The sequence below is a fragment of the Canis lupus genome, chromosome 11 (assembly GCF_011100685.1).
Source record: "Canis lupus familiaris isolate Mischka breed German Shepherd chromosome 11, alternate assembly UU_Cfam_GSD_1.0, whole genome shotgun sequence".
NCBI lineage: Eukaryota > Metazoa > Chordata > Mammalia > Carnivora > Canidae > Canis > Canis lupus.
In genome coordinates, this window is record NC_049232.1 from 22551753 (window position 1) to 22572261 (window position 20509).

At 42.8% G+C, this 20509-nt stretch overlaps 1 protein-coding gene and 1 long non-coding RNA gene across 4 annotated transcripts in view; one reads left to right on the plus strand and one right to left on the minus strand.

Moving 5' to 3' along the window:
• The first annotated feature begins 3685 nt into the window (after positions 1 to 3685).
• LOC102156670 overlaps positions 3686 to 20509 on the plus strand; it is a 35858-nt gene continuing 19034 nt past the window's right edge. Inside the window, exons 1-2 of one of the 2 annotated variants that reach the window (XR_005366685.1) lie at positions 3686 to 4642; positions 7330 to 7519. This is a non-coding gene — a long non-coding RNA (uncharacterized LOC102156670). Of the gene's footprint in view, positions 4659 to 7329; positions 7520 to 20509 lie in introns of both variants that reach the window. The other variant, XR_005366684.1, reaches the window with a different exon arrangement.
• Positions 5423 to 13459, minus strand: CDKN2AIPNL (CDKN2A interacting protein N-terminal like). 2 transcript variants are annotated; one of them, XM_038552183.1, is made up of 3 exons: positions 13173 to 13458; positions 11599 to 11698; positions 5423 to 6566 (listed from the first exon to the last, which is right to left on the minus strand). In XM_038552183.1, exons 1-3 carry the CDS (start codon positions 13409 to 13411, stop codon positions 6555 to 6557), a joined length of 351 nt encoding a protein of 116 aa, XP_038408111.1. In that variant the 5' UTR covers positions 13412 to 13458; the 3' UTR covers positions 5423 to 6554. The 2 variants fall into 2 exon arrangements, with proteins under 2 accessions (XP_038408111.1, XP_038408112.1); XM_038552184.1 differs by lacking the exon at positions 11599 to 11698 and having other exon boundaries at positions 13173 to 13459.

A 20509-nucleotide genomic window follows, 5' to 3' on the forward strand; every position in this document is an offset into this window, starting at 1 on the left:
TACTCCTAAGAAAGAACCCTGGGACTCATAAAGTACAATTTAGAGTGATGTCTAAGATATTTTGAGCTCTAAGTTCTCCCAGGTTTTAAGAGATAGGGATCAACTTTTTAGGTCTCCATGGTATTTATTACAATTCCTTTCTTCTTGCATTTAGTATAATGCAGAGTCCCAAGGGAATCTCAGTTATGTGGGGATTATTATGTAAATAGAAAAGTCAGTAGTTGGAAAGCTTTAAAGGTAAATGAAATTGTCCAAAGAGCAAGGGCCTTGTGCCAAGGGTAGCCCTGTTACTTCAGTTCCCATCTAGTTAGGAAAAAAACAGCATCTGTCCGATAGGAGTAAAAAGATTAGTTATCTTTAGTTCAAGTGTATGACAGAGAAGAGAGATTAGAAACAAAGTTTTATTGTTTACTTCTCTATCTTTGAAAAAGAAGATAGAAGTGTGTGTGCCATTCCTCTTTCAGTAATTTTCCTACCTCTCCCTTCCCCCAGCTGCATTGGTTTAAAACGGTTTTAATAATGTCTTGAGGTTTTTACATCTCCTATTCATAGCATGGGCTAGGACTTTTTTTTAGTTGGGCCAGGAAGACCAAATGAGCTGTGCCTTGCATAAACCTTTTTGAGTATATGACCACCTCAAGCTCAGCAACGTGAGCTCCTTGCCAGTTGAAATCAAGAACCCTGGAAAGAAGGGCTCCAAGCTTCCTCGTTGGCATATGGAGGATTCAGGCTGGGTGAAAAGCCTGTGTGGGCTTTCAGGAACTGCCACTGAGTTGAGTGGTAAAGCTTGGCCACATGATGCTTTTATCAGTCACTTGTAGAATAATATGTTTGAAAAGACTAGAGAGAATGTACTCTGCTGACAAAGCAAATAACTTTTTAGCTGGTTAGAGAAGTCTTTATATGGTGACAGTCTTGGTTTACAAGTATGATGCTTCTGCAGTGTTTTGCGGAAAGATGTTTTTAGCCATCTAAATAAAGTCTTACCTGGAAGACTGGGATCCTTAAAGCTGCTGGGTTGGGTACTTTTCTAGAGAGGATCAGAGCTTATCTCTAAAAGGATCTCCTCAGGGTCCATCAACCTTTACCATTTAGTTGTCAGTCTTCTGGGATGCAGGAGGGTTTCTGTGGTGTCTTGAAGGCTGCCAAAATGCAAACATTAAGAGCACTTAAGGCAGACCTCTTAATGCTGCTTCCTGTCTACAGCCGAAGGTGTAAGTTGCCCTTTCCCTTCCCCCTTTACGAACCAGGCCTTTGGCCAAGAATAGCACCGCCCACCAACTGAATTGGACTGGCTGCACTCCTGAATAAGAGAATGCCAAATGCAGAGAGGTTTATACCTCTTTGGCCTCTGTATAGTCATTTTACAAAACTGAGTTGGGAGATTTTATGTTACTGTGGTAGTTGTGAGTATAAAGACCACAAGAAACTGGAAGCTTCTTGTCCTGGTAATATCCTGGGCAGAGAATAAGAAAAGAAATCAGATTCCAGCCCATGTCAGCTAAGGCCAAAGGCTTGGAATATCACCTCCAAATAAAAGCTGGATTAGTAATCTTGCTGTTTTAGTGGGCTGTGGTTATAAGCCTGTACCGGCACAAGCACCTGAATCTGGTTTCAGGTCGAGACTCCTCAGAACAGTTGGAAGGTTGCCTTTAGAAGGAAGACAGTGTCGATCCCAGGGATGAGTACAAGGGATCTTTTGCAAGCCAGCAAGAGATTGATGAACCCATCTGTCCAGGGAGACAGTTCCCCTCCCTGGCTTTTATTAGCCCTTACACGTTGGTTCTTTGATGGGCTACATATTCCTTTGCACAGAGCAGCTCGAGAATAGCACAGTCCTCAGGGCACTCTCTCAAGACCAAGTGTGACAGATCAGGTTATAAGAGCAACAATACAAGTACAGTTCCAAAGATCGGAATATAAATCCAAATAAAAGGAACCTCCTTTTCAGGTAGCCTCTGGAAATACGTGCACAGGCCTGGGCAGGAGGCCAGTAGGACAGCAGAGAACATCCAGGATCCTAGCTCCAAATCCTCTGGAGACACTGATTAGCAGGTTTCTGGGTTTTGTTATAAAAGAAAAGTAGTCATAAAAAATAATTTGGTAAACGCAAAAGTAGAAGGAAGCATGAGTCATTGTCTTGCCACCTGAGAAGTTGAAAACAACTGGTTTAAGGGGAAGTGGGACTGTAGGTGATAGTCCAAGCCCAAGTGTTCCCAGTCATCTGGGGCCCACAACTCACACCAAGTGGTACAGTCTCATCGATTTACACGGTGAGACTTGGGCAATCTGCAGTGCAGCCGGTTATAGGGCAAAGGCCATGTTCATGGAGAAAGGAGCATATCCTCTGCCTTTGCAAGCCCCAGACCCTAGATCCAGGTGGTACAGGGGTTCCAAGGTGCCTAGTGTTAGAGGAGAACTGCGGTGGACCTGTAAGCTCTGGCCATCTGCTGACCCTCTCTCCTCATCCCAGAGGTTCTGCTTCTACCTCCCTCTCCAGGACTGCCAGGCATTTGATTGAGTCTACATCGTTCAGGGCCTGCTGGCATTCATTTTGTCAGCGTAACTACATAGTACTTAATGGGTGCCAATTCATGTTCAGCCCTACTCCACAACTGGAACTGAAGTGATCTGCCCTTCTGCAGCCCTGGGGATGGAGCCTGGTCTTGTGGGGCTTATTGTGGCTGCTCATTTTTCTTCTGTGTAAGTTTGTTATTTAAAACATGTTGTGTTTTCCCCACTTGGCCTCAAAGGGAGAGAAGGGTTGGAATGAAGCAGGGACAGCTCACTAAATGCCAGGTACTTAAAAAGGAAATTTTCCACTGAATCCTCCAATAAAGATCAAAGTTAAAAGGATGAGGGCAGCCCTGGTGGCTCAGCGGTTTAGCGCCTAGCCCAGGGTGTGATCCTGGAGTCCCGGGATCGAGTCCCATGTCGGGCTCCCTGCATGGAGCCTGCTTCTCCCTCTGCCTGTGTCTCTGCCTCTCTCTCTCTCTGTGTGTCTCTCATGAATAAATAAAATCTTAAAAAAAAAAAAGTTAAAAGGATCATCCCCCACACACACACTTTGAAGATCCTTACACTGAGGTGAAGTAAATCAGGAAGAAATTCTCTGCCAGTTCACATCTAGGTTCAGTTAGATATTCTTAATATGAGAAGATGTCAAAGAGAAAGGAAATGCAGCCTAAGCAGTGAGATTCTGGTCCTAGGATTCACAGCAAAGCAAAGGCTTTAGTAATCAACAGGCCTAAGAGTTCAAGGTTGAACTGTTAATTGCCCTTTCACTAAGCCAGGACGACCAAGACCTGCCTCAAGATGCCCTAACAGGGCAGCCCGAGTGGCTCAGCGGTTTAGCACCGCCTTCAGTCCAGGGCGTGATCCTGGAGACCCAGTATTCCAGTCCCACGTGAGGCTCCCCGCATGGAGCCTGCTTCCACTTGGATTATTTCTAAAGAGCCACCCATCCTTGCTTGACAGTACTGTCAAGGAAGAAAGTTCTGGTTCACATGCCTGTGACTAGGATATGTTAAGCTAATTTATAGTTCCTTCTAAAGGGAACTTCATAGTATCAATCTTTCTTTCTTGATTCCTAAGGGAGTCTGTTCAGATGATGTGTGTGTGTGTGTGTGTGTGTTTTAAGATTTTATTTATTCATGAGAGACAGAGAGAGGCAGAGATAGAGGCAGAGGGAGAAGCAGGCTCCATGCAGGAAACCCAATGTGGGACTCGATCCCAGGACCCTGGGACCATGACCTGAGCCGAAGCCAGACACTCAACCACTGAGCCACCCAGGTGTCCTTCAGATGATATATTTTGTTACCCCCACTTCTTCAGCTGGTCCTCCTGTCTGTGGGCAAGGCTTCAGGCCGACCGACCTCCCTGACAAGAGCACATATGCAAAGAACTCTGTCCCTACTGCTGGCATCGTGAGAAAAACAACCAAAATGAGAAAGGGTAGCCAACACACACTGCCACCCCTAGACCTGGAAGTCCTAATTTGGAAGGGACAGAGTAAACTTTGGGGAAGAAACAGAATCTTGTCTGGCTTGCTTTTCACTTAATCAATAAATAGGCTCTTTAACGTGCTTGCTACGTATTTATTTTAATGAAAAGCCCAGAGAGATTTTTTTCTTCCCCCAGAGTTTATGTAACATATAATTTTTACATAATATATATTATGTATATGTAATATATATTTTGTAACATTTATTTATATAAATATGCGTGTATATACACACACACACACATCTATAATCTCCATGAAGGCAGTTTTCTTGTTGTGCATTCAGCATTCATTAAAGGAAGCAATTTCCATGACTGTTTAAGTTCTAAAACTCTTGCCTCTTAAAGATCTGTGTTTAGTCCTACAGAACCAAAAGGTGTCCCTGAACTAGTCAACGATGAGAGCCATGACTAGATGATATACTTAGACCGTAGTCTTCAGACTCCAGAAGTTGACAGGCTCTTTCCAGACAAGAATACCCAGCAGAGACTTTAGAGCGAAGAACAGAGAAACACAGAATTACCTGACATTTAGAATAATATAAATCTCATTTCAGATGTGACAATGTATTTTCAGTGCCGTTTACTACAAATAGCAAAGCCTCAGGATGGGCAGGGGAAAATCCGTGCCTCTGCAAAGGTACAGAACTCATCAGGTGGGCTATAGACTCTAATGAATATTGTAAAAAAAAAAAAAAAAATTTTAAAATTCTGGGTAACATAAAAGGGTATCATGGTTAACTGAGCACCCTAAACTGTACTGTTAGTACTTGCTTCTTACAAGGTCTTGAGACTTAAGTCTTGAACAGAAAAGATGCTCTCACACCGCCTCTCTTGTATTTCCCAACTTGTAATACGGTTTTTAAGCCTCACAAATTTGTATAGGTGACCAAAAGAGAAAGAGGCTAGGGTGCATGTGAGGAAGAGTCTCAGGCTCACTGAGCACTGGCATAGCCCTGCAACATCATTGTCTTTGCCACAGCTCTTTGTGCTAGGTATTTTTATGATCTCCATTTCCCAGGTAAAGCTAGGGAAAGAAGTCACTTGTCCAAGGTTATATCAGAGACCTTGACCTCACTTGGTCCACTCCAGTGATCACTACAGATTAGAGCCAGAAACTGCAGAGATGTGACCCATCCAAGGTGTGATGCCTGGCCTTAGGCTTGAGCGATGGGTGAGTCATGCCACTCGTCTGTTCTCAGGCAACATGCTCCCACAGCCAGCTCTCCTCGTCAGCATTTCTGGTTTTTTAATTATCTCGGTTTACTGTTGGTTAAGCTAAGACTGGGGCACTGTCTTATTCACTATTATCCCCAATACCAAGCTCAGTGATGAGTGAATCCTGCTGTGATTGTTATATTGCTGACCCCAAATGAAGTCCTTCCCTCAGTAATTATGCCTGGAGGTAATTTCTTTTTTCTTTTTTTTTTTTTTTTCCTCCTGGAGGTAAGTTCTTAATGGTGAGTATTAAGTAAGAAATAGAGGGCTCCTGGCTAGCTCAGTTGGTAAAGCATGGCAACTCTTGATCTCAAGGTTGTAAGTCTGAGCCCCAACTTGAGTGAAGAGATTACTTAAAAATCTTAAAAAATAATGAATGTGAGTGGAAGAGGAGGGATAAAGAGAAAATTAACTAAAAGGGGAAAATTACTGTGAGAATTTCAGAGCAAAATAACATTGTACTAAACAGGTATTTCTTCAGGGGCTATATGCAAGGCAAACTCCTCAAGTCTAGAAGACCAAATCTTCAGGCTCCCTCCATAAAAAGAGAATGTGGGCTTTACTCAGCTGCCTGGGAGACCTCTAGAGATTCTATAAATCAGCTGGCTGCCTGGACTAAGCTGTGGCTTCTGGTGTCCATTTTTTTAAGATTTTATTTATTTATTCATGAGAGACACACAGAGACACAGGCAGAGGGAGAAGCAGGCTCCATGCAGGGAGCCTGATGTGGGACTCAGTCTCCAGGATCATGCCCTGGGCTACAAGCAGTGCTAAACCACTGAGCCATCTGGGCTGCCCTCTGGTGTCCATTTTAAAATATGGCCAGATGCCTTTCCAAAACTGCCTCTCCCCATGAGCTGGTAGGTACCTGAGGCCTATGACTTGATTCTTGAAAAAAAGATGGGATAAACTTCAGAAAGGAATATAATAAGAGCCGGTTTGCCTCAGTGCAAGGAGAAAAAGACCATAAAACAGAATCAGACTTGAAGATACATTATTAAAAAAATTCAAATTATAAAATTCATTACCTGCAGTTATTACAACATAAAAAAATAGGCATTTTTAACAAAAAGTTCGACATTCAAAAAATTTTTTAAAAAGGGCATGATTTATAAATACATAAATATCCATGCACACTTTTACAATGATAGCTACTAGAAGCATGAGACCTTTTAAAACTACAATCTAGACAAGATTGTCATTCCAACTGCCTTGTTCCTACATGCTGGAAATATCAGGGATCTTATGAGAGCTCCTGTGGTCAATGTCACATTCATCCCCACCTCCTTCCTGAGCCTGTAGCTGATGTTGAAAAATGTGATGAATCTTCTGCCTTAACTTTGATGCTGGGGAAAAAAGAGAAAAGGTTATTTTGCCATGTAGTCCAGCAAATCAAATTTATAAATTAAAACACAGCAGTGATATAATATTTATGTACTACTCAGATGGAAAGTAAACTCAGAACTTATTTTATTACATACAGAAAATTCAACAAAACATTTTAACATACTATCCATTTGGAAGCTAAAGCCTAATTTTTGTCTTGACACCTGTGATCTATAAATGTTCACAATTTAAAGTGATAACAGAAATACCTAAAATATAACTTTCTTCATGGCATGCTCTTCAGTGAAGGGTTCTAAAAGCAGAATCACACAAACACTTACTGTTCTAAATTAAAATCAGTTGAATCCAGGTAGTAATTCACAAGATTTCACACTGACTCAGGATATTTAGGAGATGTGAAGGTTATGTATTTCTGGATTTCACACTATTAGAAACTGTAAACGCATGTCTTCAAATAGTGGCGAACTGAAACAGATCTATTCTTTCTGGGTGCTCTCTAGCACCTTTGGTAAATTTAAACTTGGCTTTAGACAACTTCTAAGCTGGGTGTGAAGAAATCATGGTTGGCTGTCACCTTGTATTTGAATGGATTTCCTTAACATTTAGCAGTGGAAGTGAATCAATCTGAGAGTCTTTTTAGTAATCAGAGTTTTCAAGGTATGACCTATTTCCTAGCTAAGCCTGTCACTCCAGTCTTTTTGAGCAATGAAAAAGCAAAATTCCTCAGGAAAAAGAAAATGTAAAATGTCTTTCCCCTTTTAGGAGAATGCAGTATCACCTAAGGAAACCATCATTACTCCAAAGGAAAAGAAAATCCCCTAAGACATCTTTCAGATTTCCCACAGGACAGACCAAGACTACAGCAGCACAGAAGCTGCCACAGCTTTGGCTGCTCCAAGTATGGTCTTTGACACAAGGTGTTGGCATGTGACTTACTCATCCTGGGCACCAGGTAACAGACTGCATATGGGGTCAGATACATTTTCTAGCTTTTTCTCTTTCTAGTGGATAAAGGGAAAAGGTAGCTCCACTAATCTGACAGGCTGTATTTGTTTTAATACAAATACTGCTGCCTTAAAATCTTTGACCAAGGGAGTGGCTATTCCATTACCTTAGACCTTGCCAAGACTGGACACAGTGCACAGAAAAGAACTTATTGAAATGCAAGTATGCTTGTTTTCCTACCTTCTCATTCACATTTCATATTCAGTCACTTTCCATACTGCCATTTTTCTTGTTGGATAAAAATGTTCTCAGGAAAAATGGGCCAAGAAAGTAAGTTAACAAATTCTTTCTGTGAGCCAATAATGATAGCTTTCTAGTTAATCATTCCTCTTTTTCTCCTTAAGACAATGGCTTGGAAATATTAACTCTGACAGTCGTAGTAATGACACCCTTCCTGAGTGAGCTGCTGCTGTTACTGTTTGCTAGTGGGTAAAGCTGGTCCACCACAAAGGCTCCTCGTAGGTGTCTAGGGATGACTGAGATAGATAACTGAGATTGTTTGCTCAATGAATTTGAATCCATAGAAAAATCATACACTGCAACTGCTTGATAAATACCACCTGTCAGAGAACAATGCTCATTTCTTAGATCAAAAAAAATAAAGAGTTGGATAGACTACAAAGATTTATTTGCCTCAAAACTACAGAAAAATATATATATACTTTTTTTTAAATATATTTATACTTTTTTTTAAAGAAATTATGTCCTAAGTTACCTTCACTGTCCAGTCTCAAGATGCTAACGATACCAGATGACTCATTTCTACTTGCTAGCTAGCATTAAGACCCACCTAAACTCTAATTTTAGAGCTAGAGATCTATTCCAGGCAGAACTACGACAGACACTTTCAGGTGCATGGCTCACTATCAAGGTTTTTTTTTTCTTTTTTTTTTTCTTGGTATGAGGGCTGGCAATGTTGCTTAATGTTCGCCAGCCTCTATTACATGCAAAAACTTCAGGCAAGAAACAAAAGAACTGCTGGGAAGTTCCCATGAATCTTTCCAGTGGCCTCCCAGGGTGGCCTTCAATGGAGAAGGGACAGCCTTCCACACCACACAAGTCTGTCATGGCACATGCGTCAGAAGATTCCTTCTCAGGATTGAAGTATCTAGAAATCTAGAAGAGTCTTAAAAACTGGCAAAGTTACAAAATTAATTTACAATTAACAGATTAGAGAAACACCCTGGCCCAACATACATACATATATTTTCTTCACATTGGTCTATGGACATACCTATCAATTACAAAGTCTTAGTCTCCCCTGGTCTGCGATTCAAACACCATGAAGGGTTTATCTCTAATATCTCTAATATTCCAGCATAACTAGAAAGACTACAGCTATTTACAAGACAGAAGTACAGGGGTGCCTGGGTGGCTCAGTCGATTAGGTGTCTGCCTTTGGCTCAGGTCATGATCCCAGGGTCTTTGGATCAAGCCCCACATTGGGCTCCTTGCTCAGGGGGGAATCTGTCTCTCTCTCCCTCTGGCCCTCCCTCCCAGTCATTCTCTCTCTCAAATAAAATCTTTAAAAAAGAGAAGTACAACAAAAAAATTGATTTGAAAAAAGTTTTGGGAATGCCTGGGTGGCTCAGCGGTTGAGCATCTGCCTTTAGCTCAGGGTATGATCCCGGAGTCCTGGGGATGGAGTCCTGCATCGGGCTTCCTACATGGAGCCTGCTTCTCCTCCCTTTGCCTATGTCTCTGCCTCTATCTCTATGTCTCTCATGAATAAATAAATAAAATCTTTAAAAAAAAAAAAAAAAAGAAAAGTTTTAAGGAGGTCAAAATACCTCTTGGGAGTAAAAAGCAAAGAAAGAATCTGCCACAAGCAGTTAGGAAGTAAAAGCTCATTCTTCTCCTGCCTATCCCTCCTGGTGGAGTGCACTCAGGTAGCCAGCAACTATCTAGTTGTGACGGAGCCCTAAGGAACCTCACCACTATGGGACACTGATGGACTGCCCTGATATTTTTTTAAAGTATTACATGAGACAACCCAAAGAGTCACAAACTTCCAATTCCTGACCCCAAATCCAGATTTTTTTTTTTTTTTTTTAAGATTTTACTTATTCATGAGAGATACAGAGAGAGAGGCAAAGACATAGGCAGAGGGAGAAGCAGGCTCCCCAGGAGGAGCCTGATGTGGGACTCAATCCCAGGACTCCGGGATCACGCCCTGAGCCAAAGGCAGACACTCAACCACTGAGCTACCCAGGCATCCCCCAAATCCAGATTTTAAATAGTACTTTCTTTAGCAAAACTATCTGAAATCAAGTGGGGTGTACTATTTGAGACTGAAGTACTTTCTGGGAAGCTAAGGCTTTGATTAGTTCCTTGATATCCATACAGAAGGGAACCTCTTTATACACCCTACCTAAACAAGACCCAACAGGAGTGAGGAAAGGATTTACCTATGTTTCTGAGGACAGAAATAAAACAGGGGCCTGCAGCCTTTCACTCTCTTGTTCTGGTCAATTTTGTAAGCATTTTCTGAGCTGCTCTTAGATAAGTCTACACTAGGTTTTGGAGACATGATTAAAACTTTAGGCACCATCTCTTCCCTCGAGAAGCTTACAACCTAGAGGCCTAGGTAGAGTGCAAAAGAAACAAACTTTGGGGGAGAGGAAGCAATTAATTCTGCCTGAAAAGGCCCAGGCAAATGAGAAAAAACATGTCTAGGGATACCTGGGTGGCTCAGTCGGTTAAGTGTCAGACTTTGGCTCAGGTCTTGATCTCAGGGTCCTGGGTCGGAGCCCTCCATCTGGCTCTGCACTGAATAGGGAGTCTGTTGGAGACTCATCTCCCTCTTTCTCTGCCCTCCCCGCCCCCCTACTGCTCATGCTTGCTCTAAAATAAAAATCTTAAAAAAAAAAAAAAGCAGGTCTTAGGGGATCTTGAAAAGCCATTGGGATGCCCAGCTTTCTACCATCATCTGAGCTGCTTTCTACCACACTCTCCAATGCTCTAGCACCAGAACCCAGATACAAGGCTCCACAGGCAATAAACTCACCATGTAAAGTCCTCAATCTCAGATCAGACTAAGTCCTACAGAACAGGGAACAGCTGTATGTGGGCATTATTCCATCTACATTCCCATCAGCAAGTCAGATGGGCCAAACAAGTCTTATTAGGTCCTTACCCATTGGGGTAAAGATGAATTAATGTTACCAACAAGATTTTTTAGTAAGTGGAAACTGTAGCACTCTCACCACAAATTAAAAATTAAGCAAAAAAAAAAAAAAAAAAAAAAATTAAGCAAAAAGCTCAAAACAATGTTCATAAAGGAAACTTAGAGGCTGAATTTATCTATTACTCCACTAACAATGTATAATTTAGTTATCTAGCTATGAAAAGGTTTATACCATTTACAGAGAAAGAAAAGTGAAAAGGCACCTAAGTGTCCACAGATAAATGAACGGATAAAGAAAATGTGCTGTTATACATATGTATATATAATGGAATACAACTTGGCAATGAAAGATCTTGATATTTACAACAACATGGGTGGGTCTAGAGTGCATTATGCTAAATGAAGACCAATGAAGACAAATACTGTATGATTTCACTTACATGTGGAATCTAAAAAATAAAAAAACAAAAAACACCCCAAATGAACAAACAAAACAAATTCATAGATACAGGAAACTGTTGATTACTAGATTGGGGGGGGCGGGGCACAGAGGTGAAGGAGATTAAGACCTACAAACTTCCAATCATAAAATAAATCAAGTCATGAGGAAATGATGTATAGCAGAGGATCCAGTCAGTAATACTGTAACAGCTTTGTATGGTGACAGATGGGTAACTAGACAATAAGTAGAGATTATTTTGTAATGTATAAAAACGCTATAATGTACATCTGAAATGAATAGAATATTGTATATCAATTATACTTCAGGAAATTTTTTTTTTAAATTTAATAAAAGGACTTAGATCCTTGAGCAGTAAACATATGCTCTAACACATCAACATAAAAGCAGAGGCCATTAACTCTATATCATTTCAAATGCACTTAGAAATCCTGTTTACCTTTTTCATTAATTCACTTCGGGTAGTAAACTGTGGCAGGTCTTCTACTTCAATCCCATCAGCCATTTCCATCACTTTGTCTAAAAGGTCTTTGTTGTAACTGCACAATAAAAAGTAGTTAGATAAAAACCTTGGAGGAGGGATGCCTGGGTGGCTCAGTGGTCGAGCATATGCCTTTGGCTCAGGGCATGATCTCGGAATTCCAGGATCGAGTCTCACATCGGGCTCCCTGCATGGAGCCTGCTTCTCCCTCTGCCTGTGTGTCTCTCCCTCTCTGTGTGTGTGTCTCTCATGAATAAATAAAATCTTTTTTAAAAAAAATCAAAAACCCTGGAGGAATTACTTGTCTCTGTGGGCTAACAAGAAATTGCAGCTATTCCAACTCTCAGAGTTCTGATGCGATACTACAGGGGAAATGGCCACATGTTCAGCAGCAGGTTGGAAACCGTTTTTCTGGCTTGTGGATTCAGAAGTGACTGTAGGAATGCCAATAGAGCAGGTGTTTCAAGATTTACAAAACAAAAAAGATCTGCAAAAATAGAGGCAACTATACATCTGGCAGTACATATTAGTGGATACGGTATGAAGGCCAAAATTTTTTATTTTTTAAACACGGAATTTTGGTCTAATGTAAACAACATCATTTCTTCATTTTGTCCAATTTCGGACACCTTCCTAATCTTGGAACCCATTAACTAGGATTTCCCAGGGGCACCCAGAAAAATAGAGAAAAAGCCTTTGGCACTGCTTCTCCAAATCCTGTTCTATTAATGCCAACATCTGACAACAAAACCAAGTGGCTAAGAGTTGGAGGGAGCACGTGATAGAGTCAGCCAGTCATAAGGGGCAGAGAAATCAGGACGAAGACAAATCATCTTACTGTCCTAACACAATTCCGGGACACTCAAACAGAAGATTGTGGGAGCCTCAAGATTTGACACCTTCATTTGAGGGGGCACTTTCAGAAACAGTACTTTGAAGGCATCTGTTATTTTCACAACAGGAAAAGCAGAGAGGCAAAGGCTGGCTCTTACTAAGAGTCCAGCAGACTGGGGAGTGGGGAGAAAAAGCCAAAGGCCACATATTACATGCTGCCATAAACGGTAAAATCCACAATCCTGCCAGAAGACCTCCTCTCTCAGCTTCTTCGTATGGACATGGAAGGAATCTCGGTTTCTGTCTCTGCACGTTTGCCACATGGGAGGAAGGAGCAAAGACACAATGGAGTTCACAAAGGTGATGTTTTAAGCTAAAAATACTACAAATAACTGGCATTTAGGTGCCCACCATAAATTGAGCTCTTGCTAAACAGCAGCCTGTACTAGGTGCCTTTTCTTTTTTTTTTTTTTTTTAACTCTTTAATATTGTAGCCATCACAACTCATTTTCCAAAGGCGGAAACTGAGGCTCGGAGAGGTTAATCGTCTTTCCAAAGAGCGCGCGGATCTGCCATCGGCCGGGCCGGTGCGGCTGGAGGCTGGGGGCGGGGTCAGCCCTGGGCAGCAGGCAGCCCTAGGGGAGGGCTGCGGGTCTGCAGGCGGAGGACGGGGTCAGCCCTCCCGCAGGGGTTCGCACCTGCAACCCAGGAAGAGGTGGTTGGCCCACACCATGGAGAGGGACAGCAGCTGGTCCAGGCGGCCTCCGCCATCGGGAGGGTCGCGGTAGTCGGGCAAGTGGCGCAGGATGAATTCCATGCGGGCCTTCCATTGCTTCTCGCTCTCCGAGTAGGAGCGGAACTGCTCGGCGAAGTCCGCAGCCTGCCGCACCCCCGAAACGAGCTCCTCTACCGCGGCGGCTGCCTCGCCACCCACCATGGCGCCCGCCGCCGCCGAGGGCCGCGCCCGCCCGCCGCCTTCCCGACTCGCACCGCGCCGCCTCCGCGCCGCTAGAGGGACCCCGGCGGCGCGCGACTGCTCCGGAGGACCGGCCTGGAGCGCCCTCCGCGGGACCGGCGGCCTCGCCGGCTCCTGCCCGCTCAGACCTCCCCAGCCTGCGGCGCCTGGCGTGCATCTTCTGCGGTAGAGGCAGGCCGGTTCTCAGTCGACCCTGCGGGGAACCGGTAGGGAAACTGAGGTCCCGCGGCGCAAAGACGGAGTGCCCCTCTCCCACGTGGCAGCTGGGTGCCAGCCAGAGTTGTGCGGTGTCCTTGCCCTGGTGGCTCCCCGGGCACCCGGCCCGCATACGGATGCCCTCAGCTCGGAGGGCTTAGCCGTGTAGCTTGCTTGCTCGGGGGTCTGCCTTTGATGAAGTCCCAGAGGTCTAACACCCTTTCAGGTGGTGGCCCGCCCCGCTGGAGCGAGCCATCCTTCCAACTGAATACCTGCCAGGCCTCTTTGCTAGATGCTGGGAATGCAAGAGAGCAAGCTCAGATCCCTACCCTAATGAACTTTGCTTCTACTGGGGGAGACAGTGAATTGCTTGAGTGAAGAACTTCAGCGTTGGCAGATGTTAGTAAGGGGAGGCCCAGAGTGTTGGCATGAATAAGCAAGGGACCTGATTCAGACTTGGGGATCAGGGAAATGATGCTGGGGGGTGGAGGGATGAACAAAAGTTAACCACGTAGGGGCACTGGGGTGGCTCAGTGGTTGAGCATCTGCCTTTGGCTCGGGTCGTGATCCCAGGGTTCTGGGATCGAGTGCTGCTTCGGGCTAGGAAGCTCTCCCTCTGCCTCTGTCTCTGCCTCTGTCTGTGTGTCTCTCATGAATAAATAAATTAAAAAAAAAAATAGAAGTTAACCACTAAAGAGACTTGGGCCATGGGAAGACACAGACTGGCCTAGGAAGAGAATGCCAGAATCTGTATGACAGGGTCCTAGAGTGGAGGACAGTGGAGGAGATGAGGCTGCAAAGATCAGCAAGGATACTAGGCCATGGTAGGGGCTGTAGTCTAGATCCTAAGAGGAATGGGAGCCTCTGAAGGACGTTAACCAGAGCAATGACACCTCTGTTTCCAAAAGATGTTGGAAAGAGTCAGAATAGATATGTTCACAAGAGATGAGCAGGTGAACTAGCATAATTCTGCTGCCTGTTCAAGGGTCAGGTAGCAGATCTATGGACTAAAGAGCTTACTTATAAATGGTGAATTTCCCATCCCTGGAAGCATTCAAGTACAATATTTGGGAAATCATTTGATCCCCCATTGAGAGATTGTTGAGAGATTAAAGTAAGAGGATGCCCATTCATCCCTCATCACTTGTGGGGCAAGATATAGAGCTGGAGGAGCAGCCCCGGTGGCTCCATGGTTTAGCACCTGCCTTCACGCCCAGGGCGTGATCCTGGAGACCTGGGATCGACTTCCCTGTTGGGCTCGATCCTCCAATGGATGGAGCCTGCTCCTCCCCTCTGCCTATCTCTCTGTGTCTCTCATGAATAAATAAATAAATATTTTTTAAAAAGTTATAGAGCTAGGCCTAGAGTCCACAATCCAGGGCTCCAGTGTAATATATTGTGAGTAGGGGTCAGGGGCAGAGCCAACTGTGCTGTCTGCTGCTTCTGCACCTCCTGATAGGATGTCAGGACCCCAGCAGGCAGAAACCCCATCCAAAATGGAAATACCAGGTGGTGTAATGAGGAGACTGTGCCTGCAGGCCCAGTACCAGGCTCAGCAAAGTCCCATTATGGTTAACAATAGGGAGGCATACCACTCTCACCCTGGCAAACAGGAAGAATGTGAACAGGACCTTGAAACCAAAGACAATCTTAGCTTCTCCACAGCAATCAGGAATAGGTGCCCACAGCTAGGGCTCTAAAAACTGAGTGCAGATCACATTCCCTAAGGGACTTGTTGAAATAGCAGATTCTCAAGCCTATCACTGGATGCTCAGAATCAAGGTTCCAGGTAACTGATTCCATCTGCCACTGACCAGACTTTGAAAAACATTGATTGGGACGCCTGAGCAGCTCAGTGGTTGAGCATCTGGCTTCGGCTCAGGGTGTCATCCCAGGGTCCTGGGATAGAGTCCTGCATCGGGCTCCCTAAGAGGAGCTTGCTTCTCCCTCTGCCTATGTCTCTGCCTCTCTCTCTGTGTCTCTCCTGAATAAATAAATAAAATCTTAAAAAAAAAAAAAATAAGAAAGAAAGAAAAAGAGGGCAGCCCTGGTGGCCCAGCGGTTTAGCACCGCCTTTGGCCCGGAGTGTGATCCTGGAGACCCAGGATCAAGTCCCACATCAGACTCCTTGCATGGAGCCTGCTTCTTCCTCTGCCGGTGTCTCTGCCTCTCTCTCTCTCTCTCTGTCTGTCATGAATAAATAAGTAAAATCTTAAAAAAAAAAAAAAAAAAAAAAAAAAAAAAAAGGAAAAGAAAAGAAAAGAAAAAAAAAAGAAAAGAAAAGAAAAGAAAAACATTGATCAGGCTTTTGTGAACCAAATTCTTAATCATCTGATGTACAGTTGAGAAGCTGGCCCTAAAATAGGAACCTAGGCTTTGTTATCAACAACTATAGCTACACAGCTAACTTGGCCACTGAGGTGGGAAAAGCTAAGGGGTCACCCAGCAAATAACTTATTTAGCATCATTTTGATAATGATGGAACATATGCATATATGTCTATATACCTACATACTAATATATTCAAACATGCATGCAAGTTATAAGAACCCAAAAGTGCACAAATAGGTATTATTAAAAATAATATATTGGGCACCTAGGTGACTCAGTCAAACATCTGCCTTCAGCTCAGATCATGATTCCATGGTCCAGGGCTTGAGTCCTGCTTGGGGCTCCCTGCTCTGCGGGGAACCTGCTTCTCCCTCTGCCTCTGCCTCCCTCACTCTCATGAATAAATAAATGAAATATTTTTTAAAAATAAAAAATAATATATTGTTACATTATTCTTTCAAAATCTGAAGTTGTCTAAAAATGTTAGTATTAACATTTTATATGACCCTGTCGCAAGTCCAATTACTGCCCAGGTTATTATTTCTTTAAAAATATATATTTTTTTTGACACAGAGAGAGAACTCACATACAGGCAGGCAGAGCAAGAGAAAGAGAAGCAGGCCCAGTACCAGGGGCCTGCTGAGGAGGGAGCCCAATATGGAGCTTGATCCCAGGACCCTGAAATTATGACCTGAGCCAAAGGCAGATGCTTAACTGACTGAGGCACTCAGGTGCCCCACGGGTAATTATTTCTAACTTGTTTATGATTCAAATTTCCTCAAAATGGAGTACTTACATAGACAAGGATCAATTTTCCTACCTCATCTTTTTGTTTTTAAGATTTATTTATTTATTTTAGAGAGAGAGCATGTAAGAGTAGGGGAGGGGGAAGGGCAGAGGGATAGAGAGAGAATCTTGAGCCGACTCCCCTCTAAACACAGAGCCTCCACATGGGCCTCAGTTTCATGACCCGGAAATCATGACCTGAGCCAAAATCAAGAGTCAGACACTTAGCCAACTGAGCCACCCAGACACCCACCCGCCTACTTCATCTTTTTTTTTCTTAATTGTTATTGGAATATAATCCACATCCAATAAACCTCACCCATTTAAAGTATTTAATTCAATGGTTTTAGTATATTCACAGATTTGTGCAACTATCAAAACAAGCTGAATATAAAACCCAAGAGAAACGCCATACCATTAGAAATTACTCCCCATTCCCATCAACACCTGGCAACCACTAACCTACTTTTTGTCTCTATGGTTTTCCTATCGTAGATGTGTAACATAAATGAAATCATGTAGTATGTGGTCTTTTGTGACTAGCTCTTTCACTTACATGTTTCCAATGTTCATCCATGTTGTAGTGTGTGTCAGTTCTTCATTCCTTTTTATGGTTGAAAAACACTCCATTATATGTATAAGCCTCATTCTGTTTATCCATTCATCATTTGATGGACATCTGGGTTTGTTTCTACATTGTGGCTATTATGAATAATGCTTCTATGAACATTCATGTATACATTTTTGTGTGGACATACGTTTTCAATTTTCTTGGATATATAGTGAATTGCTTGGTCTATGTTTAATCTTTTGAAGAGCTAACAGATTGTTTGCCACAGTGTCTGCACCATTCTACATACTCACCAGCACTGTATAAGGGTTCCAATTTCTTCACATCCTTGCCATCGATTACTATTTTCCCTTTTTTTGATTATAGTCATTTTAGTGGGTACAGAGTTGTATTTCATTGTGGTTTTGTATCTCCCTAAGAACTAATGATGTTGAGCATCTTTCATGTGGTTATTGGCCATTTGTATATCTTCTTTGGAGAAATGTCTATTTAGATTTCTTGCCATTAAAAATAAAAAAGACCCAGATGTTATTTTTTAGAGCAGTTATAAGTTTATAGCAAAATTGAGCAGAAAATGCAGTTCCATCTCCCCCTTCCCTCCTCTCTCTCTAGACCCCCACAGCTGTCAATAGCTAGCACCAGAGTGGTACGTTTGTTACATTGGAACATCATTATCATCTGAAGTCCATATAGTTTACATTAGAGTTCACTCTTGGAGTTGTACATTCTATGCATTTTGATGAATGTATAATGACATGCTTCCACCATTATAGTAACATACACAATAGTTTTGCTGCCCTAAAAATCCTGTCTTTTGAAGAGCAAACGTTTTATTTTTATTTTTTTAAGATTTTATTTATTTAGGGATCCCTGGGTGGCGCAGCGGTTTGGCGCCTGCCTTTGGCCCAGGGCGTGATCCTGGAGACCCGGGATCAAATCCCACATCAGGCTCCCGGTGCATGGAGCCTGCTTCTCCCTCTGCCTGTGTCTCTGCCCCTCTCTCTTTCTCTCTCTGTGACTATCATAAATAAATAAATAAATAAATAAAAATTAAAAAAAAAAGATTTTATTTATTTATTCATGAGAGACACAGAGAGAGAGAGAAGCAGAGACATAGGCAGAGGGAGAAGCAGGCTCTATGCAGGGAACCCAATGTGGGACTCAATTCCGGGACTCCAGGATCACGCTCTGAGCCAAAGGCAGAAGCTCAACCATTGAGCGATACAGGCATCCCAAAAGAGCAAAGGTTTTAAATTTTGATGAAATACAACTTATTTTTTCCAAGTCATGCTTTTTTTTTTTTTTTTTTAAGATTTTATTTATTTGACACAGAAAGAGAGAGAGCACAAGTGGGGAGAGCAGTAGGCAGAGGGAGAGGGAGAAACAGACTTTCCACAGAATAGGGAGCCCAATGTGGGGCTTGATCCCAGGACCCCAAGATCATGACCTGAGCCAAAGGCACATGCTTAACCAACTGAATCACCCAGGTGCCCCTGAATCATGATTTTTGGTCTAAGAAACCTTTGCCTAACCCAATGATGTGAAGATTTTCTGTTTTCTTCTGGAAGTTTTAGATTTTACATTTAGTTGTATGATTCATTTCAAGTTAATTTTTGTATATGATGCAAGGTATGGGTTGTCAGGAGGGGTAAAGGATATAAGATTTTACTCTACTGGCAAGTTAATAAGATCCATGCCACAGTTTCAATGGCTGCTAGCAAAAGACGAAAGCCTCCTAGATAGAGACAAAGAATTTTATGACTCACAGCATAGGGAGCAGCATAGGGCCTCAGGCTTATGTTGGTTCCCCTTGTCCACAAGTCCCAGAGAAGCTATGCTGAAGGGTCAGGTGGATGAAGTACAGGAGGTACACACAGTAGGTTTGCATCACAGCTGAGAAACCCTAAACTTAGGAAACAGCAGTCTTTTTATAAAGCACTACAAGCTAACCTGTCCAACCTTTGGCCCAGAACAATACATTACCTTTTTAATCTGGACAGTAAACAAACTTGCCTTTTACTCTGAAGGTGGACACTATCTCTGACCTGTTTAATGGACAAACATCCTTAAGAAGACAGTCTGCAACAAAAGAGCAATTAGTATCTAAATCTAAAGATGTGCAGATACATGAGACCCACTGAGAATTGTAAGAATTGTCTCCCAACAGAGGTTGAGATTCTTCTCCTTCTCCTCCTCTTCCTTCTCTCTCTCTCTTTTTTTTTTTTTCATATGGTCAGGTAATTGGTCCAGTAGAATTTGTTGAAAAGACTATCTTTTTTCCATTCAATTACCTTGATATCCTTGTCAAGAATCAATTGACCATATTTGTGTATGTCTATTTATGGACTCTCTATTCTGTGTCATTGATCTATGTGTCTATCTTTTTACCAATACTATACTGTCTTGATTATTGTGACTCAGAAGTTAGGAAACCTTTTCTAATGTTTGTTTTTTTTTAATTTTTTAATTTTTAAAAAATATTTTATTTATTTATTCATAAGACACACAGAAAGAGAGAGTTAGAGACATAGGCAGAGGAAGAAGCAGACTCCATTCAGGGAACCCGATGCAGGACTCAATTCCATAACTCCAGGATCATGCCCTGAACTGAAGGCAGATGCTCAACCACTGAGCCACCCAGCCATCCCTCTATTGTTTTTTGTTGTTGTTGTTTTAGATTTTACTTATTTATTCATGATAGACATAGAGAGAGAGGCAGAGACCCAGACAGAGAGAAAAGCAGGCTCCACACCGGGAGCCCCACACGGGACTCAATCCCGGGGCTCCAGGATCGCACCCCAGGCCAAAGGCAGGCGCCAAGCCGCTGAGCCAACCAGGCATCCCTGGCTGCTAGGTTTTTAATTGAGGATGTATTGAATCTATAGATCAATTTAGAGAAAATTAACACTTAATAATATCGAATCTTGTAATCCATAAATATGGTAGATCTCTCCATTTATTTAGGTCTCTTGTTGTGTATTTTTTTTAATATTTTATTTATTCATTAGAGACCGAGAGAGAGAGAGAGGCAAAGACACAGGCAGAGGGAGAAGCAGGGTCCATGCCAGGAGCCTGATGTGGGACTCGATCCTGGGACTCCAGGATCACGCCCTGGGCTGAAAGCAGGCGCTAAACCACTGAGCCACCCAGGGATCCCTTGTTGTGTATTTTAAAAC

Coding starts and splice junctions, on each gene's coding strand:
- CDKN2AIPNL (XM_038552183.1), bottom strand. CDS start 13,411: ATGGTGGGTGGCGAGGCAGCCGCCGCGGTAGAGGAGCTCGTTTCGGGG. Junction 11,699..13,172: donor CACCTCTTCCTGGGTTGCAG/GTGCGAACCCCT, acceptor TTTATTGTGCAG/TTACAACAAAGACCTTTTAG.